Source organism: Pyrus communis, chromosome 9 (assembly GCF_963583255.1).
Source record: "Pyrus communis chromosome 9, drPyrComm1.1, whole genome shotgun sequence".
Lineage (NCBI taxonomy): Eukaryota > Viridiplantae > Streptophyta > Magnoliopsida > Rosales > Rosaceae > Pyrus > Pyrus communis.
The window spans coordinates 25,743,352-25,764,088 of record NC_084811.1 but is presented as its reverse complement, the minus strand read 5'-3'; the positions used below and the strand labels follow the sequence as shown (position 1 = coordinate 25,764,088).

Here is a 20,737-nt window from a genome sequence, read left to right as displayed (position 1 = left end):
ACTGTGGGCATTCACTACCCATCAGCATTTTCAACAAAAACCCAAATGAAAAAAAATAATTAGAAGCTTTCAACTGAGAGATTACCTGAAGAGTGGAAAGTTTCAGCAAGCGAGAATAGAGATGGAGCCCCCATCCTTCTAGCCCCTCACTTGAATCGCCCACCCACCCTCTGTGCAAACCCCCTAATCTCTCTCTGCAACCTCAAATCTTCAAAACCAATTCAATCGCCTCTAGAAGTTCGTTCCTTTTCCCAATTCAAGGGTTCAACTTCTTCTCCATCTTCTTCCACCTTTCTCTCTCTGCAAGGAACAGGAATCCCAGAAAACCCTCGACGATGTCGAACCACCAATTCTTCCTCCCATTTTTGTATGGTTTTGGCAGCATCGAGAAGGCGGTAGAGGTGGACTACCACTCGCCGAGTTGGACGACATTCAAGTGTAAAAGAGAAGAATACACACGTGTGCTTATCTACTTCGTAATGTTATTTTGTTAAATTGCTACATTACATAGGTAGATTGTATTATGCGATTGATAAGTACAAACTAGATAGAATTCTTGTTGTAAATGGATAACCGTTACATAATTGTTTGTGGGATCACTTACTGAAAGATTCTTTTATTTAATACATAAGTTGCAAGTACCAAAATACAAAGTAGAAGGGGAAAAGCATCACATTATATATTAGTACAATTAAACTTCAAAATAAAAACCTTTTAAAACGAGCCACTTTCAATGCAATTGATAGTGTTACCTTATCTTTGATGTCATCGAAGAATTGAAAATAGGCATACCTCCACGACGTCTTTAAGATCAACGTGCCGCAAACGCCCCAAAAGCCTATGATAAAGCCAAGTACCACGCTGACATAGAGCCACAACTTATCCTTTACATCTTCATTCTCGTCCTTTGCATCCTTAGCAGTAAAAGTGTCATCTTCAGGGCACTTAGTTGAGAGAGGAACACCACATAGCCATTGATTGCCCACATAAATGGACGAAAAATTTAGAGTTTGAAGCTGGTTTCCAGTAGGAATTCTTCCAGACAAGTTGTTGTAAGACAAGTCCAGGTGGGACAAAGAGGTTAAAGATGATAAGCTTTGAGGAATCTGTCCCGAAAGGTGGTTGTATGAGAGATCAAGAGTTTCGAGCCAATGCAAGTTTCCGACCTTAGAGGGGATCTTTCCAGTCAATTGATTCTTGGACAAATTCAAGGTGCCCAATTGAATGAGGCTGCTTATTTCTTTAGGGATTTCACCTTGTAAATTATTTGATGAAAGATCAATGCTCTTTACAAGATATAGAGTTGTGTTGTACACAAGTTCTTCTCCTTTTAGTGTCAGTGTGGCTTGCTCAAACTCATCATAATTGTATTCATAAGAAGCATCATTGACTAGCGAAGTTAAGTTATCCAAACACATGGGAATAGTACCTGAAAGGCTGTTGTGACTGAGGTCGAGGATGTGAAGGCCTTGAAGTTTGCACAATTGCTGGGAAATACATCCACTAAAATAGTTGGACCGTAATCGTAGCCTAGACAACTTGGATACGTTTGACCTTCCTATCCATAGAGGTACTTTCCCAGATAACTTGTTGTCCCCAAGATCAATACTCCTCAAACTTGAACAATTTTGTAAGGCATCAGGAATTTCACTGCCAAAATTGTTGTCGTTGAGCTTTAAAATTTCCAGGGAACGTAGTACCCCCAATGAAGTGGGAATCTTACCAGACAGATTGTTTTGACCAACATCTAAAAACACCATAATGCTCTCCATATTCCATGCATGAGGGAGTTCTCCCGAAAACTGATTGCTTCTTAGAGACAGGATTTTTAAGTTCTGCATCTTACAAATAGAGGGAGGAATAGTGCCATTCATATGATTCTCATCAAGTAACAATTCTTCCAACTTGGGCATCATTTGGTCAATATTTGAGGGGATTGGCCCAGAAAATAAATTGCCTTCTAGATAAAGGGAATCAACATTAGGGAAACACCAAAGTGGTAGAGGGCCCTCCAATTGATTATGACTCAAATCAATATGCGTTAAATTTGGAAATTTCAAATGGGATGGAAAGTTTCCATGAAAGTGGTTGGAAGACAAGTCTAGATAGCTAGGTTGGGAAGATATCTTCAACAACCATTCCTCAGGTATGGAATCCGAGATTCCATTACCCTGAAGGATAACACCAAACAGTTCAGTTTGAGTTTGAAGCCATACCCAAAAACCAGGACTTATCCGACAATTTATGATAGAAATTGCGAAGAGCTTGAAAGGAGGAACCCTGTCATAAGCCCCGTCGAGAATGAGGGACGTGGGTCGGTCTATGTTTCCTACTTCAAAAATTTGTAATCCGGTAAGATTTATGAAATGGGCTTCTGTTAGACTACCTTCCCATGAATTATCAGACAGAAGTAGGGAAACTAGCTCATAGAGTTGTCCAATACTTTGTGGAATTGAGCCGTTCATTTTATTATAACTGAGGTCTAGTGTTCTCAAGGACGACAAGTTTCCAATGGAATCTGGAATTGAGCCCCACAGATTGTTTTCTTCAAGGTAGAGATTCTGCAAACTTTTAAACATTCCTAAAAAGACCGGTAATTGGCTTTCAAGCTGGCAATAAGACAAATCTAGTGACTCTAATGTATTACTTGGACAATTTGAGAGACTCCTCCAGAACTCTTCAATCCCCCCATCAAATTTGTTCCCTGAAAGACTTAAGACTTTTAGCTTGCACAAATTTCCACTGACTTTAGGAATTTGACCTTTTAAGCCTGTTTCAGATAAATCAAGATTTTCCAGAGATTTGAAGTTTGAAAATTCACTTGGAAAAGAATCCTCGAAATCATTCAAGGATAGATCAAGTGTTACGAGGTTGGTAAGATTAAAAAACCAGCCGCGAAATGAAGAACTTTTAATGCCATTAGACGACATATCAAGGACCAACAGTGATGTGAAGTTAATCCTCTGCAGTGAGAGTGGAATGCTTTCAATTTGGCACGAAGATAAATGTAACTCTAACAATGAAGGAAGCATGTTAATATCATATGCCCAACTGACTCCTGTGCTGTTAAGGTTAATGCCATTGAGATTAATGTATTTCAGGGAAGAGAGGTGAGAAAGCCAATTCAAATTTTTGGAAGATAAGTTATAACTCCCCCCGAGATCAAGAAAATTTAGGCTTGACAGGTTACCAAGAGAAGAGGGAATCTCTCCTCTAAATGACGCATAGGAGAGATTGAGATATTGCAAACTTTTAAGCTCCCCAATGAACTTAGGAATTTGATTGCTATCAAACACATTCTGGCTCAAGTCAAGGTAATTTAAATGTTTCAAGCTCAACAGAGAAGCATTTATCTTACCTCCCAAAGGAGCATTTATCCACCTTTCACGCTCACTGTCAAAAAAGTCATATGGATTCCGGAGGTCCATCTTCACGACATGACCAGTGCTGTTGTTGCATGAAATACCTTCCCATTGGCAGCAATCATGACCTACCCAAGATGAAAGCCTACCAGAATGATCAACAAGATGCTGTTTAAAGATGAGAAGCGCTTGTCTTTCTTCGTCAATGCATGAATCTGTCTTCACACTGCTTGAAATTTCATCACCAGCCAAACAGAAACAGAGTTTAGTAGTACTCTGCATGCAGGAAGAGACCAAAAGCAAAAGAAGCAAATAGTGAGCAATACTGAGGTGACAATGGCTATCCATTATTACACACAATTTTTTTTTGCTTTGTTGGTGAGATGTTTGGCTACTAAAATTAGTACGATATCGAATTTATAGGAAAAGATTATCGATGTAGGTAGGAGAGCTGAAAACGAAAGTCGTCGGATGGAGAAAAGCAAAAAGGGTAACGGAAATGAGTGGTGGGTGTTCACAACCCCTTTTATAAGTTTGCAGGTCCCTTGTCGACACAGCTGGTACTTGATTGTGATGGGTTGTTGAATTAAGGGTCTTCATGTTCCATCACAATTCACAACTTATCAACTTGCTTACTAAAAACAGATTTGGATATGTTGTTATATTTTACACCACACATGCTGGTAGACTGGAATTAAGGGTCTGCATGTGGAAATCTTTGCACACCGATTAGCTAGCGGTGGAAATTCATAAATATAATTGATGAAGGGGATTGGAAAAGAAAGAGAGTGGCAATTGGCAATGCAAGTGAGCATGACTTCATATTTGCGGTAATTTTTTTTTTTAAAATACTAGCTATATTATCAACTAATTTATTTATTAATATGTTCATTAATTCGCATGCATTTACGAAATTGCAAAAGAGATGGATAGATACAGAAGCTCTAATCCCTAACTCTATTTGCATCTTCTAGGGGGTTCTTATCGTTTGGCCCGACTAGAGGAAGGGATGTGATTCGTTCCCTTTTTCCCACTATTTGCATCTATACCAAGAATTGTTCCTTAAATCCACTTCAGTTCCCAAACAAAAACACTTTCTTTATATTTTGCTTATGTCCTTCCATGTAGTCTTGCAATAGAATAAACTTGTCACTAAAACTTTCATTAAAAAGTGGGTGAAAAATTAGACGACATTGTGGACATAATAGCACTCATTACTTTTTGGTGTTAGGTGAAGAATCCACGAAATGGTAGAAAATGTAATCATTCCGTATATAGTGCGCAGTACTGAAGAAAAAATGAACAAAATACACTCCATTTGTCCTAAAATCCCTCATAAAACTTTACATTATTACATAAATATCATTGGATACATGGAAAAATCAGAAGGAAAATGCAAGGCCACATGCTTTTAGTTACAAACCTGTTTAAACTTAAAGGGTCTTTTCCTGCCTAAATCAGCCAAATGTTTTTACCAAACACTAATTAATGAAACAAACCAACTTAGAAATTACACCAAATGCCAATCACCACCACCCATATATGTAAACATCGAAAAACGTCACCTTATACACATCATCACACAAACCTAATCAGATCATCAGTTACCCACGTAGGCTGCTACTTCTTCACTGTAACAAATCCATGTTCTTGCTCTCAGCTTCTTCATCCTCGTCTTCTCACTTTCACTTTCACTTTCACTGTAACAAAACAATCTCAAAACGTTGAATTATATAAACACTTTCTACACTTTTACTAAATAGAATGAGAGATAACCAGCATCGGTTGAGAGTTTGGACAGGTTGAACTCCTAACCGGCGGTAAGCCCAAATTTTGTAGGATTGGTAATTTGTCAAAGCAGGCTCAACCATGTTCACTCTAACTCCGGACTGGCCAGACTGGTTCGGGTTCCACCCATCCATGAAATTGCAACCCTAGCTATGCCAAGTAACCAATTGTTTAACAAACTAACCTCCATTAGCTTCGTGATAAGCTGCACTTTTTCTCTCTTCTTTTCATTGAAAAACTCAAGTGCATCTCGGTACTCCTTTTCATGTGACAAGTTAAAAACCCAAAATTCATCACAAACACGCACGAATTAAGCCATAATTGCATATGCATAGCAGTAAGCTTTAACATCAGAATAGGGTAAAACCTTAGTTGTGTTACCTTCTTCTGGCAGGTATGTCCTAGTGGCTTTAACTCTTTGTTAATCGCATCGATCTTCTTACGAACTTGTGAAACATCCTTCCTCATCTGATCTGAGAGCCCTTCAAGCTCCTGGAAGTTACATAATTTACGACAAAAAGAAAATTAATCATCTACTAATTGCTCGCAACCGATTCAACGGCTATATTTCTGGTTTAACCAACAGAAGATGAAACAAATGGGACACAGATACTTTCAACAAGGCATCCTTAGACTTATATTCTTGTCGCAAACATAAACAAGTGACCAAATAAAACCTGACCATATGACAAATTTGAGGGTTTTGAGAAAGAAGAAGAATCTGTTTTTGGCCATATCAAAAAGTTTAAACTTTGTTGTTGAAATTCCATATTTTGTTGTGCACAGAGCCCCAGATTTACAAAAATTCTGGAAATTAGTTTAAAAAAAAAAGAATTACTTCCATTCCATCAGAGTTCATGGCCTTTGTAAAATACATAACCCAAAAATTCAAAAACAAAAATCCAAAAAAAAAAAAAAAAAAAAAAAAAAAAAAAAAAAAGTTGAAAAAAAACCCAATTTATCTTCATTTCATGTTAAATTGATCATAGTTATGCTCAACACAAACAGATCTACTCTACGATCGTTGTAGAGTAGACATTAGGTGGACAACTCTTTGACTATGCCATTAGACACATTACAAAAGCTTACTTTCCATGTGCTTTGCATGTAACTCACAAATTCCCAACTACATGTGTCATTTGTTTGTCCTCGGCTTTCATTGCGTATTCACTACACTAACCAAATCCAAAAAAACAAAAATGTGACTCTCTTTCTATGGCTTTCTTACTACACAAAAATATCCCTAATTAAAGCATGCCACACATCATCACATAGCTATTATATGAAGTATATTTCTCATTGGCAAGTAATATACTCTCCTTAGCCCAAAAGGATATGAAATTGTTTGAGTACACTGTTCTAACCATTTGGATCAATAAGCTCAAGTTTGCATGGTACAAAACCCTAAATACTCAGACATATGATATCCAATCTTCCACTTTACAAATCACATATGGGTAAAATAATAGCTCTAAAGAAATCGGAAGAAGTAAAAGTCATAAATTTGGATCCATTTTCTTCTTATTTTCTTTGCTTTGTTGGTGAGATGTTTATCGATGTAGGCCGGAGCTCTGACAACAAAAGTCGTCTGATGGAAAAAAGAAAAAAGGGCAACTGAAATGAGTGGCGGTTGTTCACAACCCCATTTACAAGTTTGCAGGTTCCTTGTCAACACAACTAGTACCTGGTTGTGATGGGTTGTGGAAATCCATACGCAGCAAAGACTTTGAATTAAGGGTCATCTTGTTCCATCACAATTCACAACTTATCAACTTACTTACGAAAACCGATTTGGATATGTTCTTATATTTCACACCACACATGCTGGTAGACTGGTAGTCACTACTTGGATATTTACAAGTTTGCAAGCCTTGTAGGAGCAGATATTATGAATGCATGAATGAGATGGCTAGCTACCTGTTGAAGTCCTTGCACACCGATTAGTCTTTGGTGGAAAATCCTTATGTCTAGCCGTGGAAATCCATAAATCATAATTGATGAAAGGGATTGGAAGAGACAAGATAGTGGCAATTGGCAATGCAGGTGAGGATGATTTAATATTTGCGGTATTCTTTTTTTATTTTAAATACTTGCAATATTCTAAACTAATTCATCTATTAATTTGTTCACTGATTCACGTGCATTTACGAAATTGCAAGAAGGATAGACAGAGACTGAAGCCTAATCTATAACTCTGTTTGCACTTTTTAGGGTTCTTACCGTTTAGCCCAACTGGAGGAAGGGACATGATTTGTTCTATTTTCTCACTATTTGTGTATATACCAAGAATCGTTCCTTAAATCCTAAAAATGGCATAATATGTTTGCTCAATCAAAGGATAGCGAGCAAAATGCACTCTTCCATGCAACTAGTAACATAATAGAAAGCAAACCAAAGACTCTTCATCAAGAAAAATGGTTGAAACAAACTAGAACATATCCAAATAGTATGTATAACATATAATATGTAAGCGTTGTCGGTATTGACTATGGTACGCACTAGACGGAGAGAGATATGAAAAGGTTTTGCTAATTGTGAGATATATATTGCTGTTAAGTATTTTTTTTTTTTTTTTTTTTGGCCACTGAAGTACTACAATCTGGTAATATTGCTCTTCATTTGTAAATTTGATACTAAATTAGGTTGCACATTGTCTGGTTTAGCCGAACACCACCATCCTCTTAATGTAAAATATATCGTTGTACTTAAAAAAATAAATTACTTTTCCTTTTTATATATAGTGATTATCATGGTATATCCGTGTACTAGTCTGACTAAAATTAGTTTCACTCCAGAATTGTGATTCCTTCTTACACAAGTAATCATACTATTCCTAGGATTACAATGATCATCTTTATGAAATATAATCCTAATTAACACCACTTTGGTTTCTTCCTGATTTAACATATGCCATGTAAACCCTAGTGTGAGAATATATTTAGGTTTCCTTGCTCTTATGGATTTAGGTTTGCATCTTTCAATTAGGATTTGCTTTATTTCCTGTTTTGAATTTAGTCTTGTTTCTTGTTTTCCTTTAAATTCCAATTCCCTATGTTTTTTTTTTTTTTTTTTTTTTAACAAGTGATATTATCTACACTAAGGGGAGGGGGGGTGGGTTTAGTCTCACAATGGGCTAGTAATAATGTGGTTCAAACTCACCTTGGGCAAGAATAATGTGGTTCAAACTCACCTTGGGCAAGAATTGAACCTAAGACCTCTCACTTACAAGTGAAGAGGAATACCACTAGACCGTAGTACTAAGTGGCCTAAATTCCCTATGTTGAAAAACCGATTTATTGGAAAACAAAATGAGTGGCGGATGTTCACAACCCCTTTTACAAGTTTGCAAGTCCTTTGTCGACACAGCTGGTACCTGGTTGTGACAGGTTGTAGAAATCCAAATGCAGCGGAGACTTTGAAATAAGGGTCTTCATGTTCCATCACAATTCACAACTTATCATCTTATTTACTGTTATTTTCTTATGGTAAATTACGAAAATGGATTTAGCTATGTCAGGTTGAACAGTTTGCAAGTCCATCGCCTACACCACACTGGTATACTGGTAGTCACTATTTGGATATGACTGTTGTGTCGTTATTTACAAATTTTCTAAATTGCAAAATTGTTGTTAACAGTCTAAAATATTCATTGTTACACTCGTTGCTGTTTGTTTTTGTTTTTTTTGTTCCACTAATAAGGAATACACGAGATTTCCTATGGACTTTTCCAAATTTTAATGAAGCCGTGTAGGTGCAGATATAGTGAATGCATGAATGAGATGGCTAGCCGTGGAAGTCTTGGCACACCAATTAGTCTTTGGTGGAAAATCCTTATAGCTAGCCGTGGAAATTCATATAGCATACTCGATGAAAGGGATTGGAAGAGACAAGAGAGAGGCGATTGGCAATCCAAGTGAGGATGACTTACTATTTGCGGAAATAAGTATTTGTGACGGAAATATGCCTTTTTCGACGGCATTTGACCCTCGTTAATGACACTTTGTTTTGTAATGATAGAAGGGGGGAGAATCCTACTCCCATCCATTGACATGCCCTTGGAGCACTTGGAAAACTGGCAATTTCATCAATCTCAGGCTCCACATCAATCTCAACCTTATTTATCAACACCCCACAACCCCCCCCCCCCCCCCCCAAAAACAAAAAAAAACCTTTTCTTTACCTTTTATTCGAAACTATATCGTATAAACCGTCACCACTCTCCAACACATTAAGCTAATTTTGTAGTAGTGTGAGTAATCCACTATTACTTACAAAAAGAAGAAGGTGGTTTTACTATTACTCGAACCGATGCCTTTGAAGATAAAATCTCACAGGCCATGTCCATAATTTAACACGTACATTAACAGAATCTCGTTTAGTGTAGGATGTAATGAAATTTCTTTGCGAGGTTACAAGTTTTAAGTAAAATCCTAACTTTTGTTAACCTAATCATTAATATTTTTGTTAATTGATGACGTGACAGCATCGTCGGCTAAAGTCATGCCACTTTATTAATTAACAAAGCATTTGACGAAACAAATCAATGGAAGTACAAAAGTGCCAAAAAAATTTAAACTTGTACGAAAAATGATCAAATTTTAAAATAATAAAAGGATAATTACTCATTTATTTATTTACCGTGAAGGCGAGCTTCGAATCATTTATTTAACCTATAAATGAGAACATTCACATTTAGTTATCTTAGAATTGTAGATGCGAGCAACAACTACACTCTTGGTGAATTAGCGGACAACTACTCCCTTTCCTGTGACAAACTAACCTCCATTAGCTTCGTGATAAGCTGCACTTTTTCTCTGTTCTTTTCATTGAAAAACTCAAGTGCATCTCTGTACTCCTTTTCCTGTGACAAGTTACAAACCCAAAATTCATCACGAACACGCACGAATTGATCCATAATTGCACATGCATAGCAGTAAACATTAATATCAGAATGTGGTAAAACCCCAGTTGTGTTACCTTCTTCTGGCAGGTATGTCCTTGTGGCTTTAACTCTTTGTTAATCGCATCGATCTTCTTACAAACTTGTGAAACATCCTTCCTCGTCGGATCTGAGAGCCCTTCAAGCTCCTGGAAGTTCCATAATTTCCGACAAAAACGAAGTTAATATCCACTAATTGCTCGCAACCGATTCAACGGCTATATTTCTGGTTTAACCAGCAGTAGATGAAGCACATGGGACATAGATATTTTCAACAAGGCATCCTTGGACTTGTATTCTTGTCGCAAACATAAACAAGTGACCAAATAAAACCAGACCATATGACAAATTTGAGGGTTCCATATTTTGTTGTGTACAGAATCCCAGATTTACAAAAATTCTGGAAATTAGTTATAAAAAAAAAAAAAAAAGGAATTACTTCCATCAGAGTTCATGGCCTATGTAAATACATAAACCAAAAATTCAAAAAAAAAAAAAAAAAAAGTTGAAAAAAAACCCAATTTATCTTCATTTCATGTAAATTGATCAAATTGATCATAGTTTTACTCAACACAAACATATCTACTCTACGATCGTTGTAGAGTAGACATTAGTGGCCAGGTCACTGGAAAGTGTATTGAAAATCTACATAAGGATCATGTCGTTGCACCGTTGCCAAAGAGCAGATTCTGTGGGCTTTGTCTTCGCAGATGGCTATTCAACACTTCCGTCAACAAACCCTAATTTGTTCTTTGCACTGAGTGCAATTGACATGGAACGACACCAAGTACCATAATTTTCACCAGTAAGTTAGGTTGAAACGAGCATCATTCCCGGGTGATCAGAATGATGAACTAAGAAAGGACTAGCAGGATCACTAGATGGTTCAAGTTTAGCCATTGCTGACGTTGAATCCTCCACCATAATCCAAGAAAAAAAAAGAACTAAGAACCCAGGAAGGCTCTGGTACCATGTAAATTTTGGAAGGTGGTAATTCACCGATTCTCATTAATTGAAATTGTCTTTACAATACTACTATATGTAGTCATATATTTTCAATCAGTTCCTACAAACTAGATACTAATAGACAGTTCATAATACAAAATAGGAATATAATTAATTACAATATATGGCAAGTATCTTGATGATGATCCTTGACTTTCTCAACGTCAAAAACACGTGAAGCGGCGCCATATTGGCTGTACTAAATATAACAGTACCCAAATTCATGGTGTTATCAAATTTATGTATATAAATTTGCGTATATTTTTTAATGACACTAAAGATTAATTCTGAACTTATGGTACTATCAAATTTATGTATATAGCATACCGATATTAGTGTGATTCTAATTTACATCTGCTTCTTATCAAAAAAATTTATAACATAAATTTCAATATGTATGCTTACAACGCAAAAATTTTCGTGTTGTTTCGTAAATTACAAATAATTCACTAATACTTCATACATGGGTTCTCTTGGCACAGATTTGAGTTAGAAAGTCAGGAGAATTCTAAAATCAGCATCAGACACTTTAGAACAATTTGACAAAATAGGGTGTGGATGTGTTCTAATATTCCTTTCAACAAACAACAAAAAGTTATCCCCTACATGAAAAAATAACTAAAAACAAAAAAAAAAACACAGTTGCTATTTGTACCTGACTATATCTTTTCCAGCTTCCTGCAGAATTGAATAGATAAAGAGTGATTTACGATCAGCATCACATCAAACTGTTTAAACATTTGTAATATATTTCCAAAGTTAGTTGAAGGGCAAAATGTTTAACCCCAATTATTCGATGTAATCCGATACATCGACACAGTACAGAAAATTCGACAATTGCATTGGGTTTTAAAGATTGCAAGAGATTCAGTGAAATGGTTGTCTTCTAACCCTAGCTTTTCCACTCAAAGTGCATTTTAATGAGCACTACCACCACATGAATTGTTACCAATGAATATGATCAGATTTGTTTACTACTTATATCTCAAAACCTAAACTGAACCAATCATAATTAATGTAGTAGTAATGCTCACGACCACAAAGGATCGTGAGCAAAATGTACTCTTCCATGCCATAATAGAAAGCAAACCAAAGGCTCTTCATCAAGAAAAATTATTGAAACATACTAGAACACATCCACATGTTATATTATGAGTAGAAGATCCAATCTATACTTTAGAATATAACATTAATAATCAATCCACGCACTATAATATGAGAGAATCAGTATATCATGTATCTCTATTCCAATACATCGCAAAATCCTTTCTTCTTTCTTTGAAAAGACCAAACAAGTGAAGCCCCAACAAAATACGTGTTTGTCTTCTGTCAGTGGCTAAGTCAGGAATTGTCAGGGAATGAGCGAAATTTAAAAGGGTAAAAGGTCCAAAAAAATGTAGACATCCGTAATCGGGTAATACTGCAATTAGTACATCTCAAACATAAACACAAACACAAATAACGACAACCCCCAACCAAAAGAACAATACCGTGAAAAACATCAAAAGCAGCGAGACAACATAAGAATAAATTCATCAGACTGAAAAGGGTACGTGGAGACTGAAAGAATAGAGGGAATGCATGTCAAATCAGAAGGTGAATTCTTATGAAATGCTAAAATGCAAACCCAGCAACCATTGGCATGCCCTTGGAGCACTTTGGAAGCTGGAAATTTCATCAATCTCAGAAGCAGCTCAGCTGTCAGCTCCACATACAACCCATTTCCCTGAACACAAACTCCCTCTCTAGCTTCTCTTCCCCTGATCCAATCCGTTCCCATGCAAGCTCTTGATCAACTCCCCACCCCCCAACACAAAAAGAAAAAAACCCTTTTCTTTACCTTTTTTCCCCAAAAAAAATGAAAAAACAAAAAAACCCCAACAAGCAGAAGAGCGGAAAGATTCAATATTTGGAGAGAGTAAAGGGAAAACTTGGAAAATGGGGATGGTGGGTTTTTTTGATACTCTCACAGTGGACCGTGGTTGATGGTGTTCTTGAAGACCGGGAGAGATCTCAGCAAATGGAGGTTACAGTCACAAGAATCCATGAAAAGAGAGAAGAAGATCATGGTGTTGTGGGGGTAGGAGTAGAAAATGCAATCATTCCGTATAGAGCCGAGTACTGAAGAAAAATTGAACAAAATACACTCCATTTGTCCCAAAATCACTCATAAAACTTTACATTATTACATAAATATCATGGCCTTTGCAATCCATAAAAAGTTAGAACAAAGAATAGGAATAAATTCAAAGAACCCCACATTACACTAGGAAGTAGGGTAGTATGTGTTTGGATACATGGAAAAATGAGAAGAAAAATGCAAGGCCAGATGCTTTTAGCTACAAACCTGTTTAAATTTAAAGGTTATTTTCCTGCCTAAATCAGCCAAATGTTTTTACCAAGCACTAATTAATGAAACAAACCAACTTAGAAATTACACCAAATGCCAATCACCACCCATATATGTAAACATAAAAAAAACTCACCTTAAATAAATCATCACACAAACCTAATCAGATCATCAGTTACCCACATAGGCAGCTATTTCTTCACTTTAATGATTCTATGTTGTTGCTCAGCTCCTCAAGCTTCTTCATCTTTGTCTTCTCACTTTCACTCACCAGCTGCATCAAATGTTACACGACAACAAAACAATCTCAAAACGTTGAATTATATAAGCACTATGTACGCTTTTACTGAATCGAAATATAATGAGTGATAACTAGCATCGGTTGAGAGGTTGGATGGGTTGAACTCCTAACCGGAGGTAAGCCCAAATTTTGTAGGATTGGTAATTTGTCACACCAGGCTCAACCGTGCTCACTCTAACTCCGAACTGGCCAGACGGGTTTGAGTTCAACCCATCCATGAAATTGCAACCCCGCTATGCGAAGTAAAAATTTGTTTAACAAACTAACCTCCATTAGCTTTGTGATAAGCTGCACTTTTTCTCTGTTCTTTTCATTGAAAGCCTGCATCTCTGTATTCCTTTTCCTGTGACAAGTTACAAACCCGAAATTCATCACGACCAGACACGAATTGATCCATAATTGCATATGCATAGCAGTAAACATTAACATCTGAATGTGGTAAAAATCCAAGTTGTGTTACCTTCTTCTGGCAGGTATGTCCTAGTGACTTTAACTCTTTGTTAATCGCATTGATCTTCTTACGAACTTGTGAAACATCCTTCCTCATCGGATCTGAGAGCCCTTCAAGCTCCTGGAAGTTCCATAATTTACGACAAAAAGGAAATTAATCATCTACTAATTGCTAGCAACGGATTCAACGGCTATATTTCTGGTTTAACCAGCAGAAGATGAAGCGCATGGGGTACATAAATTTTCAACAAGGCATCCTCGGACATATATACTTGTCCCAGACATAATCAAATGACTAAATAAACCCTGATCATATGACAAATTTGAGGGTTTTGAGAAAGAAGAGAATCTGTTTTTTGCCATATCAAAAAGTTTAAACTTTGTTGTTGAAATTTCTTAGCTAAATTCCATATTTTGTTGTGTACAGAACCCCAGATTTACTCTGTTAGCTGAGACAAACAGATAATTAATTCTCTTGAAAAAAATATCTGGGAATCAGTAAAAAAATAGGAATACTTCCATCAAAGAGTTCATGGCCTTTGTAAATACATTAAACTGAAAATTCAGTTAGCTGAGACAAACAGATAATTAATTCTCTTGAAAAAAATATCTGGGAATCAGTAAAAAAAATGGAATACTTTCATCAAAGAGTTCATGGCCTTTGTAAACACATTAAACCGAAAATTCAAAATCAAAAATCCAAAACAAATTAAGTTGGAAATAAACCCAAACAGAAAATATTGTAGCGTTCAAATGCATTGCTACACAAATCAAAAATTTATTTTCTATGGATATGGCAGTTTTCTTCATGTAATAAAAGTCAACAACATTTAAATACAGAACTCAAATAAATACGGTAAAATGATACAAAGAATGACATGGTTAAATGGATTTAATTTGGAGATCTATGAGATTAGAGAATGAAGTGACTGAATTTAGAAAACCCACACTGCAAACTTTTTTTCTGCGCGATGAGAAAATATAATTATCCAGCAGTACAAAAATTATTAGCATCCGACCAAATGCGGCTCGAAAATTGTTTTACTGACAAAAATTCATAAATTATTGACAAAAAAACTCTTACAAAATCGATATTAAATTACATTTGAATATGAATGAGGATAAATGGTTGATACTCATAATTGTGTTCACTTATCCATAATAAAACTTAAAACAAATAACGAAAACTGATTATTGAAAACAAATAACGCACAAATACCTGTCAATCTAGAAAATAAAACCAACCAATACTCGATACCAAAAAAGGTAAAACTACAAAAGATAAAGGTCAGTCCTTTGCAAAGCCAACCATTGCATTTACCAAAAAATGAAATAAAAACAAAATCTAACAACCAAAAAAGATGTGTATATGCAGTAGAAAGCTTGTAAGAGTTCATTCATCGGCTAAAATTCAAAATTTCAGATTGACCAATTACACCATTTCTATAAAATTTCAGTTATGGGATTCCTATTGAGCAAAATTAATGTGTTAGGATAGAAACAAGTTCTTACATATTTCAATAAATCCATAAAAATGGTTCCTTAGTTAACAATAAATGTTTTTTTGTACCAAAAACGAAGCAATGAAATAAATGTTTTACATGTGTCATTTGTGTGTCCTCGGCTCTCTCTCTCTCTCTCTCTCTCTCTCTCTGGCTTTCTTACTACACATAAATATCCCTAATTAAAGCATGCCACACATCAGCACATTGCTATTATATGAAGTATATTACTTATTGGCAAGTAATATACTCTCCTTGGCCCAAGAGGATATGAAATTGTTGAGTACATTGTTCTAGCCATTTGGTTCAATAAGCCCAAGTTTGCATTGTACAAAACCCTAAATACTCAGACATATGAAATCCAATCTTCCACTTTACAAATCACATATGGGTAAAATAATAGCTCTGAAGAAATCGGAAGAAGTAAAAGGCTTTAGAACGCAAATATACCTGAGGTGCCAAAATATGGAGTTGAGGAAGCGTTTTCTTCTTATTTTGGGGGAAGAAGAATGCAGCTCTGAATTTGGACCCATTTTCTTAACAAGCGGTTCCTATAGCCCATAAATTTTTAGTGTCGTTCAAAATCACAAATACCCCAGATGAATTCAAAAACTGCAGAGATTAGTCAAAAACACCTGAACGGCACCATATTGGCTGTACTAAATATAACAGTTGTTGAGAATATCACATTTAAGAATGGTAAAAACAGATCAAGCTCTGGAAATCGAAAACAAATAACCAAGACAAATCAACACCAAGAATTAACGTGGTTCGGCAATACGTCCACGGGACAGCAACAACAATCTTTCACTATATCAATAATAAGTACAACCAATAATCTTGCCAAATCTCTAGAACTAGGACTTGACGAAAAACCTGAAAGAACAGGAACAAGAAATACACTATCTCTTTTCTTTACTCTCGCACACACTTTACAAGATTCTCTCACTCTAATCCCTTGAGTGGTATACAATTTATTGTTTTGCTCCCCCCAATTCAAAACTAGTACAATAGCCACTTTATGTAGACATAATAAAGGTCTTCTTCAATAAGGATTATTAATCCTAATTGGAATCTAGTTATAAAACCTACTCCAATGAGAAACTAACTCCAATTTGGAAAACAACTCCAATTCGGAAAACAATTTAATCCTCTAAGACTATAATTCCTTATACTCTTAGGACAACTTATCATGGGCTGGAAAAACCTAACAGCAGTACCCCAAATTTATGGTGCTATCAAATTTATGTATATAAATTTACGTATATTTTTTAATGACACTAAAGATTAATTCTGAACTTATGGTACTATCAAATTTATGTATATAGCATACCTATATTAGTATGATTCTAATTTACACCTGCTTCTTATCAAAAAATTTATAACATAAAATTCACCATGTATGCTTAAAACGCAAAAATTTTCGTTTCGTTTTGTAAATTACAAATAATTCACTAATACTTCATACATGGAGCGGCGAAACACTTTAGTTGGGTTCTCTTGGCACAGATTTGAGTTAGAAAGTCAGAAGAATTCTAAAATCAGCATCAGACACTTTAGAACAATTTGACAAAATAGGGTGTGGATGTGTTCTAATATTCCTTTCAATAAACAACAAAAAGTTATCCCCTACATGAAAAAATAACCAAAAACAAAAAAAACAGTTGCTATTTGTACCTGACTAAAACGTTATCCCCTAGCTATTTTACCCCAATGCCTCATGAGTACAAATGCATTCTAAATTTGAACCTGACTAAAAGTTGATAAAAGGCTGGAATTTCGGGTCTTCTTTCACTTCCGGCTGCTTCTCTTTCTTAGTCTCTTTTGCAGCTTCCTGCAGAATTGAATAGATAAAGAGTGATTTACGATCAGCATCACATCAAACTGGCAACGTTTGTAAAATAATTCCAAAGTCAGTTGATGGAAGTCATGAACCAAGAGAAGCAAGAGTACCTTTTTTGTCTCCTTTGGAGAGCAACTGGCATTTGATCCAAAAACAAGTATTCCCCGAGCCTGACAACTGGTAGCTTGTGAACTAGATCCTGTAGAAGGTTGTGCATTTCCATTGGTGACTGCAGGTTTCTTGTCTTTGGATCCTGAGGAAGAAGCTGGTGCTGGCTTATATTTCAAAGGCTTCCAATCCAAGCGTCTTCCAGATCCAGTAAAAGGGTTAAATTTAGGTTCAGCATCAGCAGGATCCTCTTTAACTGCAAGAAAATCGGAAACTAATACAATTCCTTTATGTGTTCTTTTTGGGCAATGGAACACTATTATGTTGAAATACATAATAGTATTCAAAATTAACAGGACTACAAACTACATAATTTCTGTGCCTTGAAGTATGCCTCTAGAAGTATGTGCATCAATTAAAATGTATAATGCCTACGTCTAAATACACAAAACATTGAATTCCATTACCTTGTTGTTATTGACCTCTTTCTCAGTCAGAATCGCCAGAGCTTCGGAACCATCGTCCAGAACTGTGGAGGAAGAGACAGTCGACCAGGACCACTTCGCCTTCACGCACTGGAGGCCAGAGCTGACGCGGAGGGTCAAAATTATAATATATCATATTGACGGATTCTAAGACACATTTCATCGAACACCTAGTGTGCCACGTTCCCATATGCTTTCTTGTAAGATTAATTGAAGAACAATACTTAGTTTTTGAACAAAATTAACTTCCAGATGAGTAATTTAACAGAAAAGAAGCAACAAAAAAAACCCAGAAATCTTTAATTGAAGAACAATACTTAGTCTTTGAACAAAATTAACTTCCAGATGAGTAATTTAACAGAGAAGAAGCAAAAAAAAACCCATATATCTTTTTTAAAAAAAAAATTGTCTATAAGAACTGAATTTACACCACCATCCATTATATGACTAAATGCAGGCTACACAAATGTCACTGGAAAATCAAGGGTAGCAGCAAGCAACTTTATTCTCTAAAAGCCCTTGCCAAAAAAAGCAAAAAATAATATAATTCCAAACCAAACAAATCAAAAAGAGGACACGCAAATAAAAATTTCATATATTTGTTACTAAATCCGTTTTTCTGATTTCATTTCGAATTCACTGGAACAAAAAATACATAAATCCATAAAAATAAAAAAAATACCCAAATGAAAAAAAATTAATTAGAAGCCTTCAACTGAGAGATTACCTGAAGAGCGGAAAGTTTCAGCAAGCGAGAATAGAGATGAAGCCCCCATCCCTCTACTAATTGCTAGCAAATGATCCAACGGTTATATTTCTGGTTTAATCAGCAGAAGATGAAGCACATGGGACACAGATAATTTCAACAAGGCATCCACAAACATAAACAAGTGACCAAATAAAACCTGACCATATGACAAGTTTGAGGGTTATGCCATATCAAAAAGTTTAAACTTTGTTGTTGAAATTTCTCAGCTAAATGTGTTCACTTATCCATAATACAATTTAAAAGGATGAAAAAATAACAACAAAACACAGAACACAGGCACTTTACCCCAATGCCTCATGAATACAAATCCATTCTAAATTTGAACCTGACTTAAAGTTGATAAAAGGATAGTACTTTTCTTATATGTATTTGTACCAGCCAAGGTCAATAAAAAAATTAATGAGCAATCCAAAAAGTAGCCAAAACCGCTTCAGCCATATGCATCATGAAACACATTCTAAGCTATCTGGACAGACTATCTAGAAATATTCTCTGATATACTGTTGCAAAAATACCTCTATAATAAACACAACACATTGAATTCCATTACCTTGCTGTTATTGACCTCTTTCTCAGTCGGAATCGCCAGAGGTTCAGAATTGTCGTCCGGAACTGTGAATGAAGACAACGTCGACCAGGTCCACGTCACCTTCACGCACCTGGGGCCGGAGCTGAAGAGGAGAGTCAGAATTATAATATATCATATTGACAGATTCTCAAACACATTTCATCGAACACTAGTGTGCCACGTTCTCATATGCTTTCTGGTAAGATTAATTGAAGAACAATACTTAGTTTTTGAACTAAATTAACATCTAGATGAGTAATTTAACAGAAAAGAAGCACAAAAAAAAAAAATAAAACCCAGAAATCTTAATTGAAGAACAATACTTGGTCTTTGAACAAAATTAACTTCCAGATGAGTAATTTAGCAGAGAAGAAGCAAAAAGAAACCCAGAAATCTTGACAAAATTGCCTATAAGAAATGAAATTACCTTGAACGGAGCTCGTTGCAAACAACACAACCACTCATTAACACGTTCAACCCCATTTGCACATAAACAATTTGAAAGATTTGAAAAAAGAGAGCAAAGAAAAAGCTTATATAAATCATCATATGATTAAATGCAGGCTGCACAAATGTCACTGGAAAATCAAGGGTAGCAGCAAATTTCTCTAAAAGCCAAACCAAACAAATCAAAAACAGGGCACGCAAATAAAAATTTCATCAATTTGTTTACTAAGTCCGTCTTGGAAAAAAATACATAAATCCAAAGAAAAAAAAACCCAAATGAAAAAAAATAATTAGAAGCTTTCAACTGAGAGATTACCTGAAGAGCGGAAAGTTTCAGCAATCGAGAATAGAGATGAAGCCCCCATGCTTGTAGCCCCTCACTTGAATCGCCCACCCATCCTCTGTGCAAACCCCCTAATCTCTTTCTGCAACGGACGCCAAAAAACCTCAAATCTTCAAAACCAATTCAATCGCCTCTAGAAGTTCGTTCCTTTTCCCAATTCAAGGGTTCAACTTCTTCTCCTTCTTCTTCCACCTCTCTCTCTCTGCAAGGAACAGGAATCCCAGAAAACCCTCGACGATATCCAACCACCAATTCTTCCTCCCATTTTTGTATGGTTTTGGCAGCATCGAGAAGGCGGTAGAGGTGGACTACCACTCGCCGAGTTGGACGACATTCAAGTGTAAAAGAGAAGAATACACACGTGTGCTTATCTAGTTCGTAATGTTATTTTGTTAAATTGCAACATTACATCGGTAGATTGTATTATGCGATTCATAAGTACAAACTAGATAGAATTCTTGTATTAAACGGACATAA

General features: G+C 35.9%; 2 protein-coding genes across 2 annotated transcripts; both read right to left on the bottom strand.

Moving 5' to 3' along the window:
- Nucleotides 1–698: 698 nt before the first annotated feature.
- LOC137745351 (receptor-like protein EIX2) lies at nucleotides 699–20,721 on the bottom strand. Its single transcript, XM_068485295.1, has 9 exons — nucleotides 20,234–20,721; nucleotides 18,861–19,038; nucleotides 18,116–18,330; nucleotides 17,651–17,904; nucleotides 17,375–17,531; nucleotides 16,148–16,248; nucleotides 14,206–14,316; nucleotides 14,013–14,088; nucleotides 699–3,588 (listed from the first exon to the last, which is right to left on the bottom strand). Exon 9 carries the CDS (start codon nucleotides 3,426–3,428, stop codon nucleotides 699–701), a length of 2,730 nt encoding a protein of 909 aa, XP_068341396.1. The 5' UTR covers nucleotides 3,429–3,588; nucleotides 14,013–14,088; nucleotides 14,206–14,316; nucleotides 16,148–16,248; nucleotides 17,375–17,531; nucleotides 17,651–17,904; nucleotides 18,116–18,330; nucleotides 18,861–19,038; nucleotides 20,234–20,721.
- On the bottom strand, nucleotides 13,644–14,461 carry LOC137744591 (uncharacterized). The gene is made up of 3 exons (XM_068484367.1): nucleotides 14,405–14,461; nucleotides 14,107–14,316; nucleotides 13,644–13,718 (listed from the first exon to the last, which is right to left on the bottom strand). Exons 1-3 carry the CDS (start codon nucleotides 14,459–14,461, stop codon nucleotides 13,644–13,646), a joined length of 342 nt encoding a protein of 113 aa, XP_068340468.1.
- Nucleotides 20,722–20,737: the final 16 nt, after the last annotated feature.